The sequence below is a fragment of the Triturus cristatus genome, chromosome 1_2 (assembly GCF_964204655.1).
Source record: "Triturus cristatus chromosome 1_2, aTriCri1.1, whole genome shotgun sequence".
In the NCBI taxonomy this organism is placed as follows: Eukaryota; Metazoa; Chordata; class Amphibia; order Caudata; family Salamandridae; genus Triturus; species Triturus cristatus.
In genome coordinates, this window is record NC_140580.1 from 1,145,259,695 (window position 1) to 1,145,278,073 (window position 18,379).

Sequence of the window (18,379 nt, forward strand, 5' to 3'; positions counted from 1 at the left end):
ATGTCATTTTAACCACTAGTATCTGTAGTAAACTTTTCTACTTGTTACTATTCTTATGTGAATTTAGACTTTTTGTGTTTGTATCTTTTATGTAACTCATGTACTCTGAAGTCCTTATGTAATGTAACTGGTCCTTCTGTAAAACGCTCCGACACCTTTGGGTAAAGTTTACACTTTATGAGAACGCATTAAATAAATAAATAAATGTAATGAATTGTTTCACCACTAGAGTGAAAGTACAAAACATGACTGCAGGTTTACCACGGTAGCCTGTCTGTGCAGTTTTAAACTGAAAACGCGACCTGCCAAAATAACCCATTTTGGAAGGCTTACACCATATTTTTAAATAATAACAAGTCATCCTGGGGTAGGCTTTAAATACCCATAAGGCAGGGTGTGTGGGGTTTGAAAATAGGACATGTAAACGTTATCTGTTCCATAGGAAAGCATTGAGAAGTAATTAAAATATAACCGTGTTACCTCTGCTTAGGACAGAGCTAAAAATGTAAACCTTGGATTTGTAAAAATATTTATTACAAGCCCAATTATTGACAAAATTAGCTCTGTAATAAATATTTTGAAAAGGATACTTTAAAAAAAAGTACCTTTGACCTGTATAAAACCTTTAGAGTCACACTACATGAGCTTCTAACTGTTAACCAGGAGCTGAATAGCATTTTTATGAGGTGAACTTGCACACAGAGCTGAGACAAAGGCTTTGTGTGTGTGGACATGTTCTGTTACTCTGACAGGATGACCATCTGGGAAGTGCCCATGAATTTAGCTCGAAAGAGGACTACTCTGTCACTGGCAGATCTAGCTACCAAATGGGCCTGTCCCCTCTTTTGTCCCTCCAGTCAGCCATGCTCCAATCCTAGGAGAGGAGCTGCCCCAGATCTGTTTTTGAGTGACCACAGAGAAGAAATTGGCCATTTCCCTGGCTACACCTCTAGGGTGGGCACAGGAGCTCTGTACAGGGTTAGAAATGTTCTTCAATCTTGGATTTAGGTAGAGAAGGCACAGTGGGATTATTTGCAGTTGGGCACGGACAAACTACTGCAAAAGTGAATAGGGTTACCCCCTACAAACTTTTCTCTTTTGGTTAGGGAGGGGGCAGGTGTCACCCCCACCCACAGGCTAGTGATAAATGTGGCACTCATGGGCTGCCCCCTCAGAACACTATTAGACATGTGGAAGACAGGAGGAGGACTGTGCCTGCTGTTGAGACCTGTGAGGAGAACCCTAAGGGAAGGAGCTGCTCCCAATTCTACCCAGGACAAAGAAATAAACTCTACTGGTCAGCTGGTGCATTTATATTAAGCTACAGGGCCACAAAAGCTGTAAGAAGCCGACTTGCCTGGAAGAGCCCGGCTGAACAGTTTCTACTGGAGCTACCCTAAAGCCTGCTGGTGGCATCTGTTGAAGTAAGTGCTGACTCCCAAGTGCTGTTTCTAAGGTCTTAGAGCCCTTGGCTGGAGTTAGTGTCTACTTCTCCTGCCTAACCCTAAAACCTGGGACTCAGAAACTATTTCAAGAATTTTTGCCTGGAGAACTGACAGAAGACCAGGACCAACCTGCCATGCAGATCCACTGAGGGTGTATCACCGATAAGTCTGACTTTGCCATAGCTCCCACTACTTTCTTCTCTGTAGCAGCAAATCCATTTCAGAAGTCCTGGCGAGCATCTGATGATGTTAACCACCTTCTGCCTTGCACCGCTGGAGGAATTTGACTTCCAGAACAGTGTCCAAGTTTGTAGGTAGAAAGCTTAACCCAGCCAAGTGTCGAGCAGCAGTCCTGAACAGAAAGAGAATTAATGGTGGACCGTGGGGTGAAAACAGATTGTGACTTGGCTTAAGACAATTGGCCATCAGCAGGCATGAGTCTCCTCCAACTAACAAAGACTGTCACTGGAGAAGCTTGTGCCTTTGTGGAAGGTACTTACTCTGCATCATAAAAATGAAATGTCCAGAGAGTAGAACATACTTTATTTAATAAAACTAAAAAAAAAAAACTATCCAGGGTCATGTACCTCCACCACCAACAGATCACCATGTATCCAACAGGGCCGCGGTGCCACGTAGAGCTCTTATGCCCCACCTGAGCTCCAGAAACAAAAGCTATAATGCCTTCAACGATATCTGGCATTAACAGACTGACAGAGCCCGGCGTCCGCTGTTGGTGGCCAAGGCATTTCTATACCATTAAAGAAGGCTGGAAAGGATGACGCAGAGACAGCCGCGAGCTGCAGCTTTGACCTGATCAACATGTTGAAACCTATGAAGAAGAGCTCCCGACTGTGGAGCTGAAGAACAAGGTTCGAATCTAGGCGTTGGCTCAACATCCTATGATTCGGGCAAAAAACTTGACTTGTTGACAACATCAACTCCTGATGAGCCCGCACCATCCCACAGCGCGGCGCCGATTAAAGAGCAAGCGGATGGGTAAAGGCACTTTGGGCCAATCAGCAGATCACAACCAATCAGCAGGTCGTAATTCTGTATGGCGCACTAGGATTGGCTGGGTTGAACCAATCCTAGATTATCTCACGTAGTATCGCTACTGCCAGAAGACTACTATAATATGTTCTGCCTCGGGATTGGTTGTTGTGCGACCCGGAAGTGCTAAAGTTTACAGTTCAATGGGATACATGTGGTTTTCATAGTTGCCTGTAGTTTTAGGGTGCAGTCTGGTAGTAGTGACTTTCAGAATCGTTGCTTGGAGGATTGAAGCTTCCAGGGTGATAGCAGTACGGGAGCCATGGCGTTGGGCTTTTCGGTATGTTTGTTTGTTATAGTTTTTGTGCAAAGGGCTCTCAGAACATGCTTCCTTATCTGCAAAGTGGTGATTGATCCTAGAGACCATTACATGTTTTCAAATAATCATGGCAATTTAGTCGGTCATGGCTTCTCAGACCTGCATTTTTATCGGATGTTTCCTTGTTCGTAGCTGAACCAAAATAATTCTGATGTTATGCCCAGTTGTGTCAGATCACAGGTCTTCCTGTTTGCACTCTGAGCATGTTGGTTCTCCTAGTCAGTGCCTGTTGCTTGCACGTCTTGCAGTAGTAACTCTGGTTATTCTTCACTTTCCATTGCCTTCAGTTCTTCCAAGCCTAAATATAAGACCTCTGCCCATTTACTGCAACCCAGCAATTCTAACCCTAAATACCCAGTGTATTCTGATATTGTAAACAGGTCTTTATAAGCATGAAGTAAGTCTGATGATAACTCGTCCATCCAAAACGACTTGCACACGGAAGGGGGTTTGTGTCTTTGTGGTTTTTACTTCTAATGTTTTTTGCCACTTATTTCGCAAAGGCATCCTTATTCAACATGTGTTACATTCGAGGGTGGCGTTGTGGCTTCTGGTAAATGGACTGCTCTTTATACATGAAGGTAAAGGCTCGACCCCTTCATCGAAATGGTATCATGAAATGTTCTCGAGATCATAAGCGCTGCGGCGGCGGGCTCCAAGGACATAATGATCATCCGGCAGCTGTTTCTGTATGGTCGAACTAATGAGAGGTAGTTGAGGGAAGTCATCGTAAACTATGGACAGTTTTTAGGTCTCGCCTACGTAGCGCACATGCGCTGCATAGGAAAAAGACCTTTAGCCATCGAGTCGGTTTTGAGGCCAAAAACGTGCACTCGTTGCATTGCTTTCAATGGCAACGCATGCACGTTTGGTGATTCCCTTGCGGGAGCGAGCAGCTGGCGCCATGCGTTAGCAATTATCGCGCCTTGCTGCTCGCTCCCGCAAGTGAACCGCGCAGGCGCCCTCCTCTCTGCCCCCCCCCGCGCGCACAAGGCACGCGTGCTTGTTTTGTCATTTGCGGTCTCGGTTGGTCTGTCTGCCCTCAAATTGTATATCAATGCCTGTTTGTAGCTGTATCTCTACTTGTCCTTGTCTGCCTCCAGTCATCTTTCTGCTTCCGGGTGTTTCTAGCCAGGTTTGATTAAATGGTCGCCCCAGCATCTGCGGGGATAAAAGCCTCATTGGGTCGGTCTGACCCCTCGTGCCTGGAAAGCAGTGTCAATAACTGTCACGTGTGTTCGTGTCATTAAGCTGTACACTAAATCGAGAGGATAAGCACAAGTCATTGATATTCAAAGAAAAATAAATATGAAGTAACATTGCCCAGTGCTGCTGTCCCCTTACACTCAGCTCTGTTGGCAAGCCCTTCCAGGCGGCACACTCGGAGCCTGCAGTGGGGACTCATTAAAAATAAACCCTACATTGCAGGTGTTTTGCGCTACGTTTGCTTTTGGTGCATTCGGGAATCGATTTGGCATACTTGTGGTTATAAAGAAGTGCGAGTATTTCAAGTTTAAAAAATGAGATTTCGCATATTGATGGGGAATAACCTAACCTTTGACCCGAGAATGACAACTGGCATTGGCAAGTCAGCCACAAACTCGCAACAAATGGTGTTAGTGTATATTTTCTAAGTACCAATAGACTACAGCAGAGGGACCCTAAATATATCAATGAGTGAGGAAGGAATCAGGGAAAGCAACTATTCAGAAGACAAAACTTCCTACACTAGTCTATTTAAGTGAAAGGCAATATGTCCATAAGATAAAGTAGAACCCACAGTCAACGGTGTATAAAACTAAGTTATTTCATTTATTGGCTCATTTTTTCATTTTTTGTCATTTTTCTTTCAAAAAGCATACACATATATATTTTTCAGACTGTATGATGATGCATGAAATACAGTTGGCATCGAAATATTGAAACACAATTGTAACTTATCATAAACACTGTATAACCATAACATAAATGAGAAACATATATGCAACATATATTACAAACCATTAAAGACAATGAACCTGAAAACTCAAAAAGACGTTGGTCCTATGTTCAAACTCTACAACCTATGATTTTAATTGTCAATATATTGTTGTCTTTTTGAGTTTAAATAGACTAGTGTAGGAAGTTTTGTCTTCTGAATATTTTCTAAGTACCGCCAGGTCACAAGAATGGGTATCTTACTGCCTCAACCATTTCTCACGGTCTTTAAGGAAAAATGTTGTCCGAGATTCCAACCTTCGCTGAAACGAGAGGGAATGTCCGCTACCCGAGGAGCTTGCCGTTCCAACGTTCTATACAACTCACTCAAACATCACTCCATGCTGCATGGTGGCTCAAGGTGATTTTATTTGTACTTGTACTGAAGTACGTCATAGGAGACCGGCCCTCCTGGACCATTCCCCATCCTGTATTCAGTCCATATATGCAGCTTTTAAAACGATTCCTGGTGTTTGGTGAAGTCAGCTTTATGACTTACTGTAGAGGGAAGCAGAGGCGCTAGGCCCCGCTCACATGGTTAAATGTAAACCTCATTCCTAACGTAAACTATTCTCCCTCTTTTCAGCTGTTGAGACTACTTAAAATGAAACCAGCTATAGCTGAAGTGTAGTAAAATACATCATGCACGGCAGTGGAATCGAGGCCGCGAGGTCTGTGTGCAGCAATGCTCTCTCCACAGTAATGGCTTGTGGCAGACCCGCTTGCTTTACTGAGACTTGTCCTCCATTGGTGGGGTTTGATTGGGCCCTCCATCTTAATTCCCATAGTATTTCCAACTCCAGTGAGCCGCAGCAGAGCCTGCCACCCTGAGGCTCCCAGGTCTTGCCGAGCCTCAGGAGGGGCTCTCGGAAGGTCCCCTTGCGAGTGCACTCCTGGAGCCATCTACCCTTCATGGCCGAGTCCAACATAAGTTCATCCAGTTTCGTTTCCATAGCGCATAATATCCTAATTTCAGTGAACTAGATTTTTTAACCAATCGTAGTTGCATTATGTGACTTGTGGGGCTTTACTGCTCCAAGTATCAAAATGAACTAAAAAATAAACCTACAAAGTATAGTAGGCCATTCATTGACATCATGTAGGTGGCGCCGTGGGGGGGGGGGGGGGCAGTTATCCCTTGCGACCCTGGGCCTCGGGTCACAAGAGCCAAGCCAAGAACACAGGTTATAAACCAGAGCTAATGAGGACCAACTGCCTATGGGAAACAGAACAATAGGCTTTCAGTTTGCTGAAATGCATTCAGCAGGGACTTTTAAACACTTTAAAAAAAAAAAAAAATGTTGCAAGCGTGTAACCAGCTCCACTGCCAATTCTCAATAAAAAGCTGCAGTTTAGTTCAAATCACAAGTCATAAATGACGTGTTTTCAGAGTACTATATACTTCGGCAGTGGCCAGAGTGAGAATGGGATCGTTGATATCACCGAAATACCCGGTAGGACGAGGCAGGGATGCCCGCTATCCCCGTTACTGTTCGCCTTGGCGGTGAAGCCCCTCGTGGTTAAGATTCGGACAGGTCAACACTACGGGGGCCTGGATAGCAGAGACGGACAACAGCATATATCGCTTTACGCAGACGACTTACTACTATTCCTTGAAGACGCCTATAGGGCAATGGCAGGCGCGGAGAGCTTACTCTCGGACTTTGGGGACGACTCGGGCATGAGAGTTAATTGGTCCAAGACATGCCTGTTCCCGGTAAGACAAGGAGAGACTAGACCGGACATGAATCGAGCAGTGCGCTGGGAACCCACCTGCCTGAAATACCTAGGTGTACACATCTATCACACGACGGCAGATACGCTGGAGGGGAATGTGGGCCACAGTGTGAGAGCGCTGAGAGGTAGTAAGGCCTTTTGGGCCACCCTTCCGTTGTCGGTGACAGGCCGCATATCCCTCTTGAAAATGGTGGCACTCCCTCGTTTGTTATACTATTTTAGGACGCTGCCGGTGTGGATACCCAGCTCCACTTTCAGATTACTGAAATCGATGGTGGTATCTTTTCTCTGGGGTGCGGGCAGGCGTAGAGTTGCGCAGGCGACGCTTATGCGACCCAAGGCCGAAGGAGGACTAGCGGTCCCACACTTTGAACTATACTATTTAGCAGCTCAATTGCAGATCTTCACACAACAAGTAGCGAGGGTATTCCGAGGACCGGAACACAGGAGGAGAGGGGGAACGCCGCGCCACGTCCTTTCATATATTGCTTTGCAGCAGAAACTAGACCCCAGGGACCTTCTCACAGAGGAGACAACGATCAGACTCTGTTGGAATCGTTCCCAACGCAGGGCGGGAGTGCTACATCCGTATGCGCCCGAGATACCGCTTGGGATGCTGACGGCATTACCGTACGGCGGAGATTGGTCGCAATTACATCTCTTGGAAGAAGCAGGACTGCAAGTGGTAGGCGATCTATATGAAGACGGGGCTCTGCTACCCTACCAAACTCTCCAAGAGAGATTTGATCTCCCAAGGGGAGGTTTCTTGCTACACGCAGTGCTTACTAGAGCGATTCAGGCGCACTGGAGGGAGGGGCTGCTGGAGCCTAAGACGTCGATGGCCTGCCAGTACACCATGATGGCGGCAGGGACCTTCAAGGCGGTCACGTGCCTATATTCTAGAATGCTTCATGAAAACCTGCCGCCCCTGGCTGTATTGAAGGGAAAGTGGGAAACTGATCTAGGTAAAGATATCCCTGAGACAGCTTGGGCGCAGATAGTGCGACGAGCCTGGAAGAGCATGAGGAACGCAAGGTTTCAACTGGTGCACTTCTATATCCTCCACAGAGCATATTTGACACCTGGGAAAATCCAGAAATATTTTAAGGTAAAAGAGGCAGCATGTCCCAGATGTACGAGAGCGGGGGTGGAATTGGAACATATGCTGTGGCCTTGCCCAGCGATGGGACTTTACTGGAAGGAGGTGGGGGATACCCTGAATGAGGTGACAGAGAGGCGACTGGAGTTCGATATGGCCATTAGTATACTACACTGGTTCCCCCACACGTCCAAGAATAAGATTACGAGTAAGTTCATAGATATGGGACTTCTATTAGCAAAACGAGAAATTACGAAACGTTGGAAAGCAACAGTGGGTCCCACCAGTAAAAGATGGAAGGGCGAATTTCTCAAATGGGCCACCAGTGAATGCGCGCTGCGTTTTCAGTTGGCGCGCAGGCGAAACGACGATAAGGCGCTAGAGGCGGCGGCTGCATGGGAGGCGCTAGTACAGGCATTGCGAGACTATGAGTCATACGACGATGAAGAGGGGCAGGTCACGGATGGGGGGATAGCCCTGGAACAAGACGGGTACATCGCATAACTCAACACATAGCTACTCCTAGGAATGTATGGTAAAAGATGACAGAGACGGCTACCTGCGTCGTTGGTGGGGAATGAGGGAGGGGGAGGGAACTTAGTTTTCATAGTATTTAAGTGTAGGGCCTAAGTTACGAAGGTTTCCGTTTTATCTGATGCACAGCTCGTGAAGGGCTTACATATCCTCATACCATGTACTGTATAACTGGTGGGGGGCTTTTGATTGATCCTTAGTGAGTATGTTGATAAATATCAAGTAAGGATTTGTATATGTTTGTACAAAAAACCAATAAACTACGTTTTCAAAAAATAAATGACGTGTTTTCAGTATTTAATAGAAAGATAATACAATACACTGGTTTTTAACATATACATAAAGTATTTATATTGTCTTTCTGTATTTTTCAAAGCGAAAAGCTTGCGCGTTGTTTAACAACTTGGTGATGTTTTGGTATTGTGAATCCTGACATGTTTGAGCAAAATCTTCCTTGTGCCTCAAACAATTGATTGACCTTCGGAAGTCATCTAACAATATTAACGATGACAAACGTTTGTAAGCCACTATCCTAGTTCGTTGCCGTCGTGATCTATGTAGATTGCAGGGAGGCATTACTGCATGTTAGTTTTTCTGTTCATCTCCCTGTTTATCATTACAACTTCCATGAGGCCCATACAACTGCAATCATGGATATTTGTGATAAGAATATTTCCAGTCATTGTTCTTGTGTTAAAGTACATCCACGTCTGTGAACTCATTTTTTTTTAACAAAGTATAACATTTAATGGTCCCCTGACATATGGTGGTAGCACCCGAGTTAAACTACAGATGGTATCTAAAAATAGACCTATTTTCTGTCATTAACTGTTATACAAATTCACTTTTTATGAGTTAATTGTCAATTTGTCTTCAGGGTCAAAGGTCATGTGACAATTTTCTGGAGAGCTACAAGGTCCAAGTGCATAAAATTTAATTTTATGTGATGAACTTGAGGTAAAGGCCATTCATGGTCACGTCTGCTATCCCTGGCCTTTTGGTGCATCAACATTTATGCACCTATACTAATCTGCAGTTCAGCACTGTCCTTTTTAGGTCTCGCCTGACCCAGCGCATGCGCTGGTCTGGCGAGACTTTTTGAGAGGGCTCCAAAAAGTGCTACCAGGCCAGCCTAGAGCTACAGTGCATGTGCGCGGGCGCGCGCGCCGCGCTTGATCGCGATTACTTTCACTTTCAGGGCCGCTTTGATGTTTGATCGCGATCGCATGGCCGCTTGGCATAGCCAATAGGTCTCACTTTTGGGATCTTATAAGTATTTAGTTATGCAACTGTTGCATGGCTAAACACTTATAAGGTCCCAAAGGCGAGACCTATTGGCTATGCCAATGCTTGTTAAGGAAAGCTTCAAATTGCTTCACCTCTGATCGGGACTTCCCCAGGCCCCCTTGGTCCATCATGGGTTCTCTCTGCCTTTCCACTGCAGCTAGGTCTTTCCTCTTCTCCTTTCACCCAGATTCTCTCCTCATTCGGTATTTTGCTACCCAGCATCTTGTCTTTTGTCTAAACATTTCTTCGCTTGACTCCTTGTGGCCCTGAAGTAGTTTATCCACATGCCATATTCAGGGACTGGTGTGAAAGAAAGCAGGCCGTCTCAAACATTTATAAAGACTTCATTGCAGCGTGGACTCACACCAGGTGTCTGACTGCCTGAGCAGCAGCCTTCCTAAGGCGCTGGCTGGGCTCATTAGCTGTGCTTTATTTTGGTGTCATATAGACCCAGTGACTGACGGTGCATGGCAGGCCTGCAAGATAGTTGCTTATTGAGTGAGGTGATTATTGCTTGAGAGTTCAGCAAGGCCCAAATACATAGCGTCCCTGCCCCAGAGAGTCCAATTTATGCCAGAGGTGGGCTCTCAAGCTGAATGAGTCCAATTTAACTGGCCCAAAGTCTTCTATCGCGATCAACTCAGCTGAGCTACGTACTTGGCCATTCTGCAACAGCTGCAGATGAGCATAGGTTCGTGGAACACAATTTGTGATTGGATCTCAAAGGTGAGGCAGCAAAGGCCTGAAAAGCCATAGTCTTGGTTTGTAAAATCTGTTTGGTTTGCTAAAATGTAGTAGCCTACTGTTTAAGTATGGTTGCCTAGTCTTAGATCTGTGGTGTTGAAGTAGCAGTGACTGTTGAATACCGGCTAAGACTTCTTTTAGCGTAAACCTGCTGTGTATGCACCCGCCCCTCTTAGCCCCAGAGGCAGTATTTGATGGAATGGTGCATATGCAATGGGTATGATGGTCTACATGCTTACCTGAAATATTTAGGTCACCTTTGCTGTACACTTACTGCTTGTCCAAGCCGCTGCTTCCTTGGAGGCAGGCTGAGAAAGTCTGACACTGAAGAGAGGGACCATCGCAACTCATGCTTGTATATATTTTCCCTCAAACTCTGGCTATGTCTATGCTGACATTAATGCGGTTTGGTTGAGCATAATCATTTGAATGCTCGTGTTGTGCTATTTGCTTAAGGGGTCTCGAATACGGTTACATGTGGTGCTTCAGTCACGTTATTATTTGTACTACTGCGGAAGAGCTATTGGAGCCAGCACTATAATAAAGCAAGCATTGGCATAGCCAATAGGTCTCGCCTGTGGGACCTTATAAATGTTTAGCCATGCAACAGTTGATGTTGTTGCACTAAGTATATAGTGCTGCATAACTAAATACTTAAAAGGTCCCAAAAGCTAGACCTATTGGCTATGCCAATGCTTGTTAGGTTTGGAGTACCTCCGAGAGAGAGGCTTCGGTGCGACAGTGCAAGGATTTATGTACTTTATTTGGTTTAAAATCGTTATGTATTACAGAGCCAAGCTGCAATGCATTACTGTTTTGCTAATATTTTTGATTACAGATGTTATGCAGTCATTTTGTAGAATGCATGACCGTGTATCGTACCAGTTCAGATGTTTGAGTTTAGATGTTATAAAATGATTTAGAGATTGCATACTAGCCACCGAACCGGTTCAGATTTTTGAGTACAGATTCAATAAATATGTTTGGAGATTGCACAACCATGCACTGCACTGGTTAGCAAAATTACAAAGGCATTTAAATAAGAATATCTGCACACATGAGCTCCTTTCGCACTGCGCCGATACTGGTGGTGCCTTAATTTTAATAGCATGACAAACGAAGCACCTTCGAGTTTTAGAATGATTCATTTATTATTTCTCAAATGTAAATTGGCTTGGTTTCACGGTAGTTGGCATAGTACACTTCTCTAATATTAAGTCTCCGACCCCTCATATTGTATTGCAAAACTTCAAACCAGTTTTAATCACTCCTAAAAACTAGGTGGAAAAACACTAAGATTTATTTTTTGAGTTGTAATTTATGAAGTTGTGAAATTTGTGTTGGCACACTCTCAAAAGAGCTTTTTGTAAGTAAGTGTAACTGTTAATGGACTCTGAGTGCTACTTAGAAATTAATAAAATTTAAGATTAACATTTGAAATAAATTCTCCTGAAATTTGAAGGTTGCTCTGCTTGTTGTAAGCACAAAACTGAACTGAAATACATTTTCCAGTTCAGACATTTTATGCTGCTGTCCTTTGAAGTGCAATCACCATGGATTTCGTAGAGCAAGCATGGCCTCCTATACTATTTTTAGGTCTCGGCTAGCGAAGGCTGCGCTTGCGCAGTCTCGCTCGCGAGATTTAACGTTTTTAGGTATGGGCTTGAACCCACCCCTCTTCTCCATTGGCTGGCTTCCTAAACGGAGGCCAGCCATTGGAGGAGAGGGGCGTCTGTCCATTTAAGCCCCGTCTTTTTCGGATTCGGGGGCGTGTTTTTTACTTTCTTTCTCTCCTCTGGAATGTAAACATTCCAGCCAATGGCAAGAGGAGAGAAAGAAAAACACGCCCAGAATCCTAAAATGCCGCTGCGTTTCTCCGAGGAATTTCTGCTTGACCTCGGAGAAAGGCGGTGGTGTTCATGGCGTCATGAACATCACCCTAACTCAAAACATAATCTAATGAGGCTCCTTCCTGCTAAGGTCCACAGCGGTGGATGCCTGACTTTGCTGCGAGATTCCGGGACAGGCCGCCAAGCTCCAGAGCTTCATGTTCACTTTTGTTTAGTGCTCGGCGCTTGATGATGTTTGCCTTAGTCATTGTTAGCCACTTGGAGGAGCGCAGATAAGACCAGGCGTGTGCTTCCTCGCCGGCCAAGTCACTGGTGCAGCTTCCCTTTTATGCAGAATAACACCACGACAGATAAAACGTGCATTTGGGCTCAAAATGAATGATTGCGTGTTGCACGGACTGCACTGCTCACCTCTAAGTCAATCCATACAGAGTCCTGGTTGCACATGTCCCACGCCATCCAGTCCCCGAATGATGGCTGCACGGCGTTCAAACTCCAGTGCACGGATCCACCAGGTGCCCGGCATACACTCATGCAGGAAAGCAGCCCCTCACTGAGGCCGAGCGGAAGGCACCTGTCTTACTACTGTTCCCAGGCACATGACAAAGCTATTAAAAAGTAGGCTGGTCTGTCACTCACCCAACCCTCTCTCACGGAGCTGCTGGGGAAGCGGTGACGTCTGGGGGAGGCAGAGCCATGGCTGTGCGAAGCCGGCCTTTTAGCGCGCGCTCGCTCGCGTACCCACACTCACTCTGACGTTCACACGCGCACATACGGCTCGCACGAGCTCCCGAGCGCCAGCCGCTCAGTGTGATTAAAATCCGATTTAAATGCCACACCTCCTTTAATTGATCCACGGCGTAAAATCTCCCAAAACGCTCCTTTAATTTATTTGTTTCCAAAATAAACAACCGAACAAGCAAGCTTTGCTGGCTGCCTGAACCGCGTTATGCGAGCAATGCGGTGAACTCGCTCATTTCAACTGTTTTGGTGAATTTTCCCGGGCAGTGTTTGACACACGCTAGTGTGGTTTGTTCACATCCTCGCGTCAAGCACAAAAGGTACTCTGCTGTGGTGGGAATTGAGGCACATTTAACAGTTTTTTCTAGGTTGTGTGGCCTCTTTCAGACACTAATGTAGGTTTTGTGCAGCAGCTCTCTCGCCGAGACGTGAAATACAGGACTCTCCAGGCAAAATCTATAGTCTCAAAACGTCCTTTCGTATCTGGAAGTGTTGCGCGCAGAAGGGCGTTGTTTGGTTACATATGGGAGCTGACGCTGTTGAAAAACAACATCTCCCTTTCCAGGTTACCTTCCACTGTTTCCATTTCACGTCCAGGCGCCCTGGTAACAAGTGTTATTGGACGCAAGTGCCGGGTCTGCCCGTAACTGCTGAGGCTGCGCTCTGTGTTTTCTTTCCATAGATGCTTGCTTAGCTCCCTGCTGCTGCCTGGGGGCGTGTTTTTGGTTTTGAATAGACATTTTTCTAAACACACTACTGCCCCCCCTCCCCCAATTTTCGGTTTGAAGCCCAGACGGCCCAATGTTGTTGTCACTTAAGAAGCCCCGACTTACTGAAAACAAACATCGTTCTGACCTCGGGCAAACAGGGAGAGCAGTCATTCCAGCAACCATTCACAATTGCCAAAACATACTTTATTTTGCGATGGGGTTGTAGCCATTGTAGTGGGGGGTGTTAAAATGCCACGGTAAACATTAACGCAATGCTGCCCTCTCCCCTTTTTCGCCCGCGCCTCTTCTCTTCGTATTACATCCGCACGCTTTCCTCTCTTTGAGCCCTGGACTGCTGCCTTTGGGCCATGCGCCAATCATAGGCTGATTTCCGCTCTTCTCCCTTTCTCCTAATATCTCCCTGCCTTTCTGTCCTTCGCCAACCTACCCTCGTCTCTTGTCCCAAGTTCTCGCCTTGGCTTCCAGCCCTTCCCTATTCTTTGGCCCTACATGCCCCGCTCCAGCCTGACTTTGCTCCGCTCCTCACATCTGACTTGGCCCTTGAAGTCACCCCTCCTTTTTAGGTCTGTGTGTGTGTGGCTGTGTGTGTGTGTGTGTGGCTGTGTGTGTGTGTGTGTGGCTGTGTGTGTGTGGGTAACTGTGTGTGTGTGGGTAACTGTGTGTGTGTGGGTAACTGTGTGTGTGTGTGTGTGTGTAGGTGGCTCTGTGGGTGGCTCTATTTGTGTGTGGGTTGCTCTGTGTGGGTGGCTTTGTGTGTGTGTGGCTCTGTGTGTGGGTGCAAATGCAATAGGTCTCGCATTTGAGAGTGATTAAGCTATTGACATTGTAAATAATGCAGTTTCTTTAAATGTTTTAAAAACAAAAACATAAACAAAAATAATGTCATGAGCAATGCCAATAGCTCTAACTTTAACAATGCCGAGACCATTGCATTGTAAATGCTTGTTTTTCTACCTATCAGAGACCAATCTCTTTCAATCTAAAATTGGAACACAACCTTTTTTGTTGTTGCCCCCTTTCAATTTGACATCTTTGTCTTCTTTTGGCTTCAAGCTCATAACTTGTAAATTGCACTTAGTTCTAAGGTTAATTTGAATTTTCCTTGTGTGCCCTTGGGGTGCCCATGTTTTGCAAAGACTGTCTAAAGGATCTCTCCATTTGCTGGCCCAAGCAGTGGTGGTGACTGCCCAAGGAGCAACATTTCTTCCAGGGAGGGGGTGGGCCCTTAAGTCACGGGAGGTTGCAATGCTACATATATAAAAAAAAAAAGCTTGAAATTTACCTCGTCTATTCTCAATGATGTTGCTAATCAAAAACTTTAATGACCAAGACAATTAATCAAATTATAATCAAAAGTATTTTCATTATGTGTCACAAAATCTCTTTGTCAAAACCTACAACATATTCTTGAGGTGGAAGTCATGCATTTGATTATGATACACTCTTGACAGTTAACAAATATGCTATGGGTATCAATGAAAATAATTGTATGGTTCTTGTATATAATGATTGTCATGTCATTGAATGGTTCTGGCATGAAGTTCAATCTTTTTGCTTCTTGTAATAATTACTTGTTAGTGACTTGAAACAACTTAAGGAGCGTTGATGTGTTCTAAGTACCAACTGTACAAAAATGTAATGGAAAAGTTTAGGGTAATTTAATGTAAGTGAATGGTGACCCCAGATGGAATTCAGTGTAGACCATCAAGAGAGTGAATTGCAGTTTTGGAAAGGGCTCAACTGTTCTGTTTCAAAGATAGTTGATGGAAGTCTGAGCTGTCAGCGAGAAGATGCAGCATAAATCTTAACTTTTACAGATTATATAAAACTTCCATTTACTCCTCCTGTAATCCCAAGTGTGGTCCATGTTGTCTGTTAATCACCTCTTTTCCTTTGTGCAGTGACTCATGTGCTACGATCTTTATTTATTTGGTACTGTAGTGATAGCCAGATCATGTTGAAGAATTACCGGTCTCGAGAGATCTTCTGTGGAATGCTTTTCTTCTGCTTTTTTGTTTTCATTGAGTGTCTCTCAGTTAGTGGATGCAAGGTAGTTGGTTGAATACTAGAATGGGAGTGGGCCCTCTTTTGTTTGCCTCTGTGAGTAAACCTTGATATCGGGGGTGAATTCTATCTCCCTTGGGCCCTGTATTCTAATCCTTGACCTTTATCTGCTTAGAATCCTAAAGACAAAATGCACGTTAGTGCATGGTCCCTAAAACCACATCTTTGCCTACAGTATGAACATTATCCTACCTGGGAGCCAATGCCTTCTATCGTACTCCTGCAGGGAATCTCTATCTTGACTGCCCAGTTGGTAGCAAGAGTTAGGAATGGATGCTTACCCTTTCACCCTCATTCCTTGTCCTTTGTCATGGCTCACTATATTTAGTTCAAGCTTTATATATTGCCATAGAGTTCTCTATCAGATGGGCGGCATTTTCGTGTTTTCATTTAGCATGTTCCTTCACCATGTACTTAGTCGTAGTTTTTAATTACCGTAGAATATTACTGTGGGTTCCTTCCTTTTTATATTTTACCATATATGGAACTTTGGAACTCTTTACCCCCCAACATAAGATCCACCGACAACCACCTTATCTTCAGAAAACTACTTAAAAATTGGCTCTTCCCCACATAAGCACCATAAACAAACAGAAATTTACATTCCTCTGTATATAAACATTTATTTTCACTATAAATATGTACCTGTCTTTGTGTATTACTTTGTATAAACATATAGAATAATTATGTTGTTGTAAATAAATACATAAATAAAAAAAAGTTTAAAAAAAACATTTGGTCTACATTCAGGGCTCGAAAAATCCGAGAAATTCTACTAGTCCTGCAGGTCTAGTCCCTTGGAAAATCCCCTCGACCTCACTGCAACCTACTTGACCTCCGTCTCTGAAAACGGAGCAAAAGTGACATGATAACAAGATTTAAAGGCATCTTTATTACTCATTCCCTTTGTGAGCAATAAAAATGCCTTTAAATCTTGTTATCTTGTCACTTTTGCTCCGTTTTCAAAGACAGAGGACAAAAGTTAGTTTGTCTTCCTACTCGCCAGAAAGGGCGAGTAGGACCTAAAAATAGCTCGTCCTCATCAATTCACCCTCGCGAATGCGAGCGGACGAGTGGATTTGTCGAGGCCTGTACATGTACTTACTTCCATTGTGCATCTATGTACCTTCCATGTACTTGGATCTGTGTGTCTGTTACCTTTGTCCTGAAAAAGCATATCCAATGCACTACCCTATTTCTCATCCTGTACCTCTATCAATATCTTTAATCTATATACACTTACCTCCTCTACGCATCTATATACTTTCAATGTACCTATGGATCTATATATTTATCCCTTTCTTCTAATTTAGCATTTCAAATGCACTACCCTATTTCTCAGCCTATACTTTACTCAATATATCCTCTGGCCCAACCATCTGACTCATGTCAAACTTGTTTGTACTACTATTTGCAAAGCACTACCCTATCTCTCACCCTATACATATATGAATATATCCTCTACATCCACTGTCTCATTTATCCCAAACCCCATACCACTTCTATGATCCCCAAAATAACCCTTTCTAGACTCTCTCCTACTCTACCCCTCCTTGCATCATCTGACACCTCTTTTTACTATACCGATCCCCCAAAACAAACCTTTATAAACTCTTCCCTCTGACTCGTCCCCTCAAAAACCCCTTTTACATATCCAAAAGCCTCCTCCTACTGCTACGAAATCTCACTCTTCTGTCCCTCCACTATCCTTTTCAGTCAAAGTAACAGATTAACATGTTCACTTCTCAATTTCCATATTCCACTATACTAATTCATCACTAATCCTTTATGGGTTCCAGAGTAGCATGCTACTCTCCAATGAAGCACCTCAAAACCCCATCAAGGGGTAGCAAGCGCTGTATAAATACAAACCTCTTTCCCTCTTCTATCCCGCAATCTACCCTTCTCTATCCAGATATCTGAATAACATATCCACCACTCAAATTACTTTATACTTCACTATACTAATTTTTTCAACACTAATCCTTTATGGGTTTCAGAGTAGCGTCCTACTCGCCAGAAAAGCGCTTCAAAACCCATCAGGGGTAACAGGTGCTACATGAATGCAAACTTTTCTTCCCTTTTGTCCCTCCGCTATCCTTCTCACTCCAAATAACTGACTAATATCCACCACTCAAATTACTTTCATATTTCACCATACTAATTCAACACTAATCCTCTATGGGTCCCGGAGTAGCGTGCTACTCGCCGAAAAAGCGCTTCGACGCCTCGTCAGGGTTAGTAAGCACTATACAAATGCAATTACAATACGATTACAATACATGACAAACTGATTTTTTTGTATGCACACGTTGTCTCCCTGTAATTGGTTACTTTACTACTCTGTTGAAGGTAATCATATTAAAATAGTGCCTTTTTTAAGCATTTCATCAGCATTGAGTCCGATACAAAGAAAGTAGAAGAGTTTTGCAGTGTTCGACAATCTCGGTTTGATAGAAGTCATGGTTATCAAAGATGCATGCAATATTATTTGCCATAAGAGTTTATTTGGTTAGATTGGAGTGCGGATCCCAATCGAGATGGGAGCATTGCAGCTCATTGTGGGCTGCTCCTCCAGGAAATGATGGACAAATGGAAAGTAAAGCAGCGAGAGACCTCCGCCACATCCACAGGCAACGCGGCCAACGCAGCTTTGCCTTCTTCCAAGTACAATGACGTGTGTTCTGTAGACAGTATAATGGGAAGATGTGTTGCTTCAGTGCAGGGTGACTGTTCGACTTATGGAGTTCACTAAATAAGTGGATAGTATTGTATAGTAGCTGCCATTCAGTAATGAT

General features: G+C 44.3%; 1 protein-coding gene across 2 annotated transcripts in view; it reads left to right on the top strand.

Moving 5' to 3' along the window:
* Positions 1 to 2,612: 2,612 nt before the first annotated feature.
* DDX31 (DEAD-box helicase 31) overlaps positions 2,613 to 18,379 on the top strand; it is a 267,577-nt gene continuing 251,810 nt past the window's right edge. For both annotated transcript variants that reach the window (XM_085613914.1, XM_085613915.1), the window contains exon 1: positions 2,613 to 2,778. In XM_085613914.1, the coding sequence (XP_085470040.1) occupies positions 2,761 to 2,778 (18 nt within the window). In that variant the 5' untranslated portion in view covers positions 2,613 to 2,760. The remainder of the gene's footprint in view (positions 2,779 to 18,379) is intronic.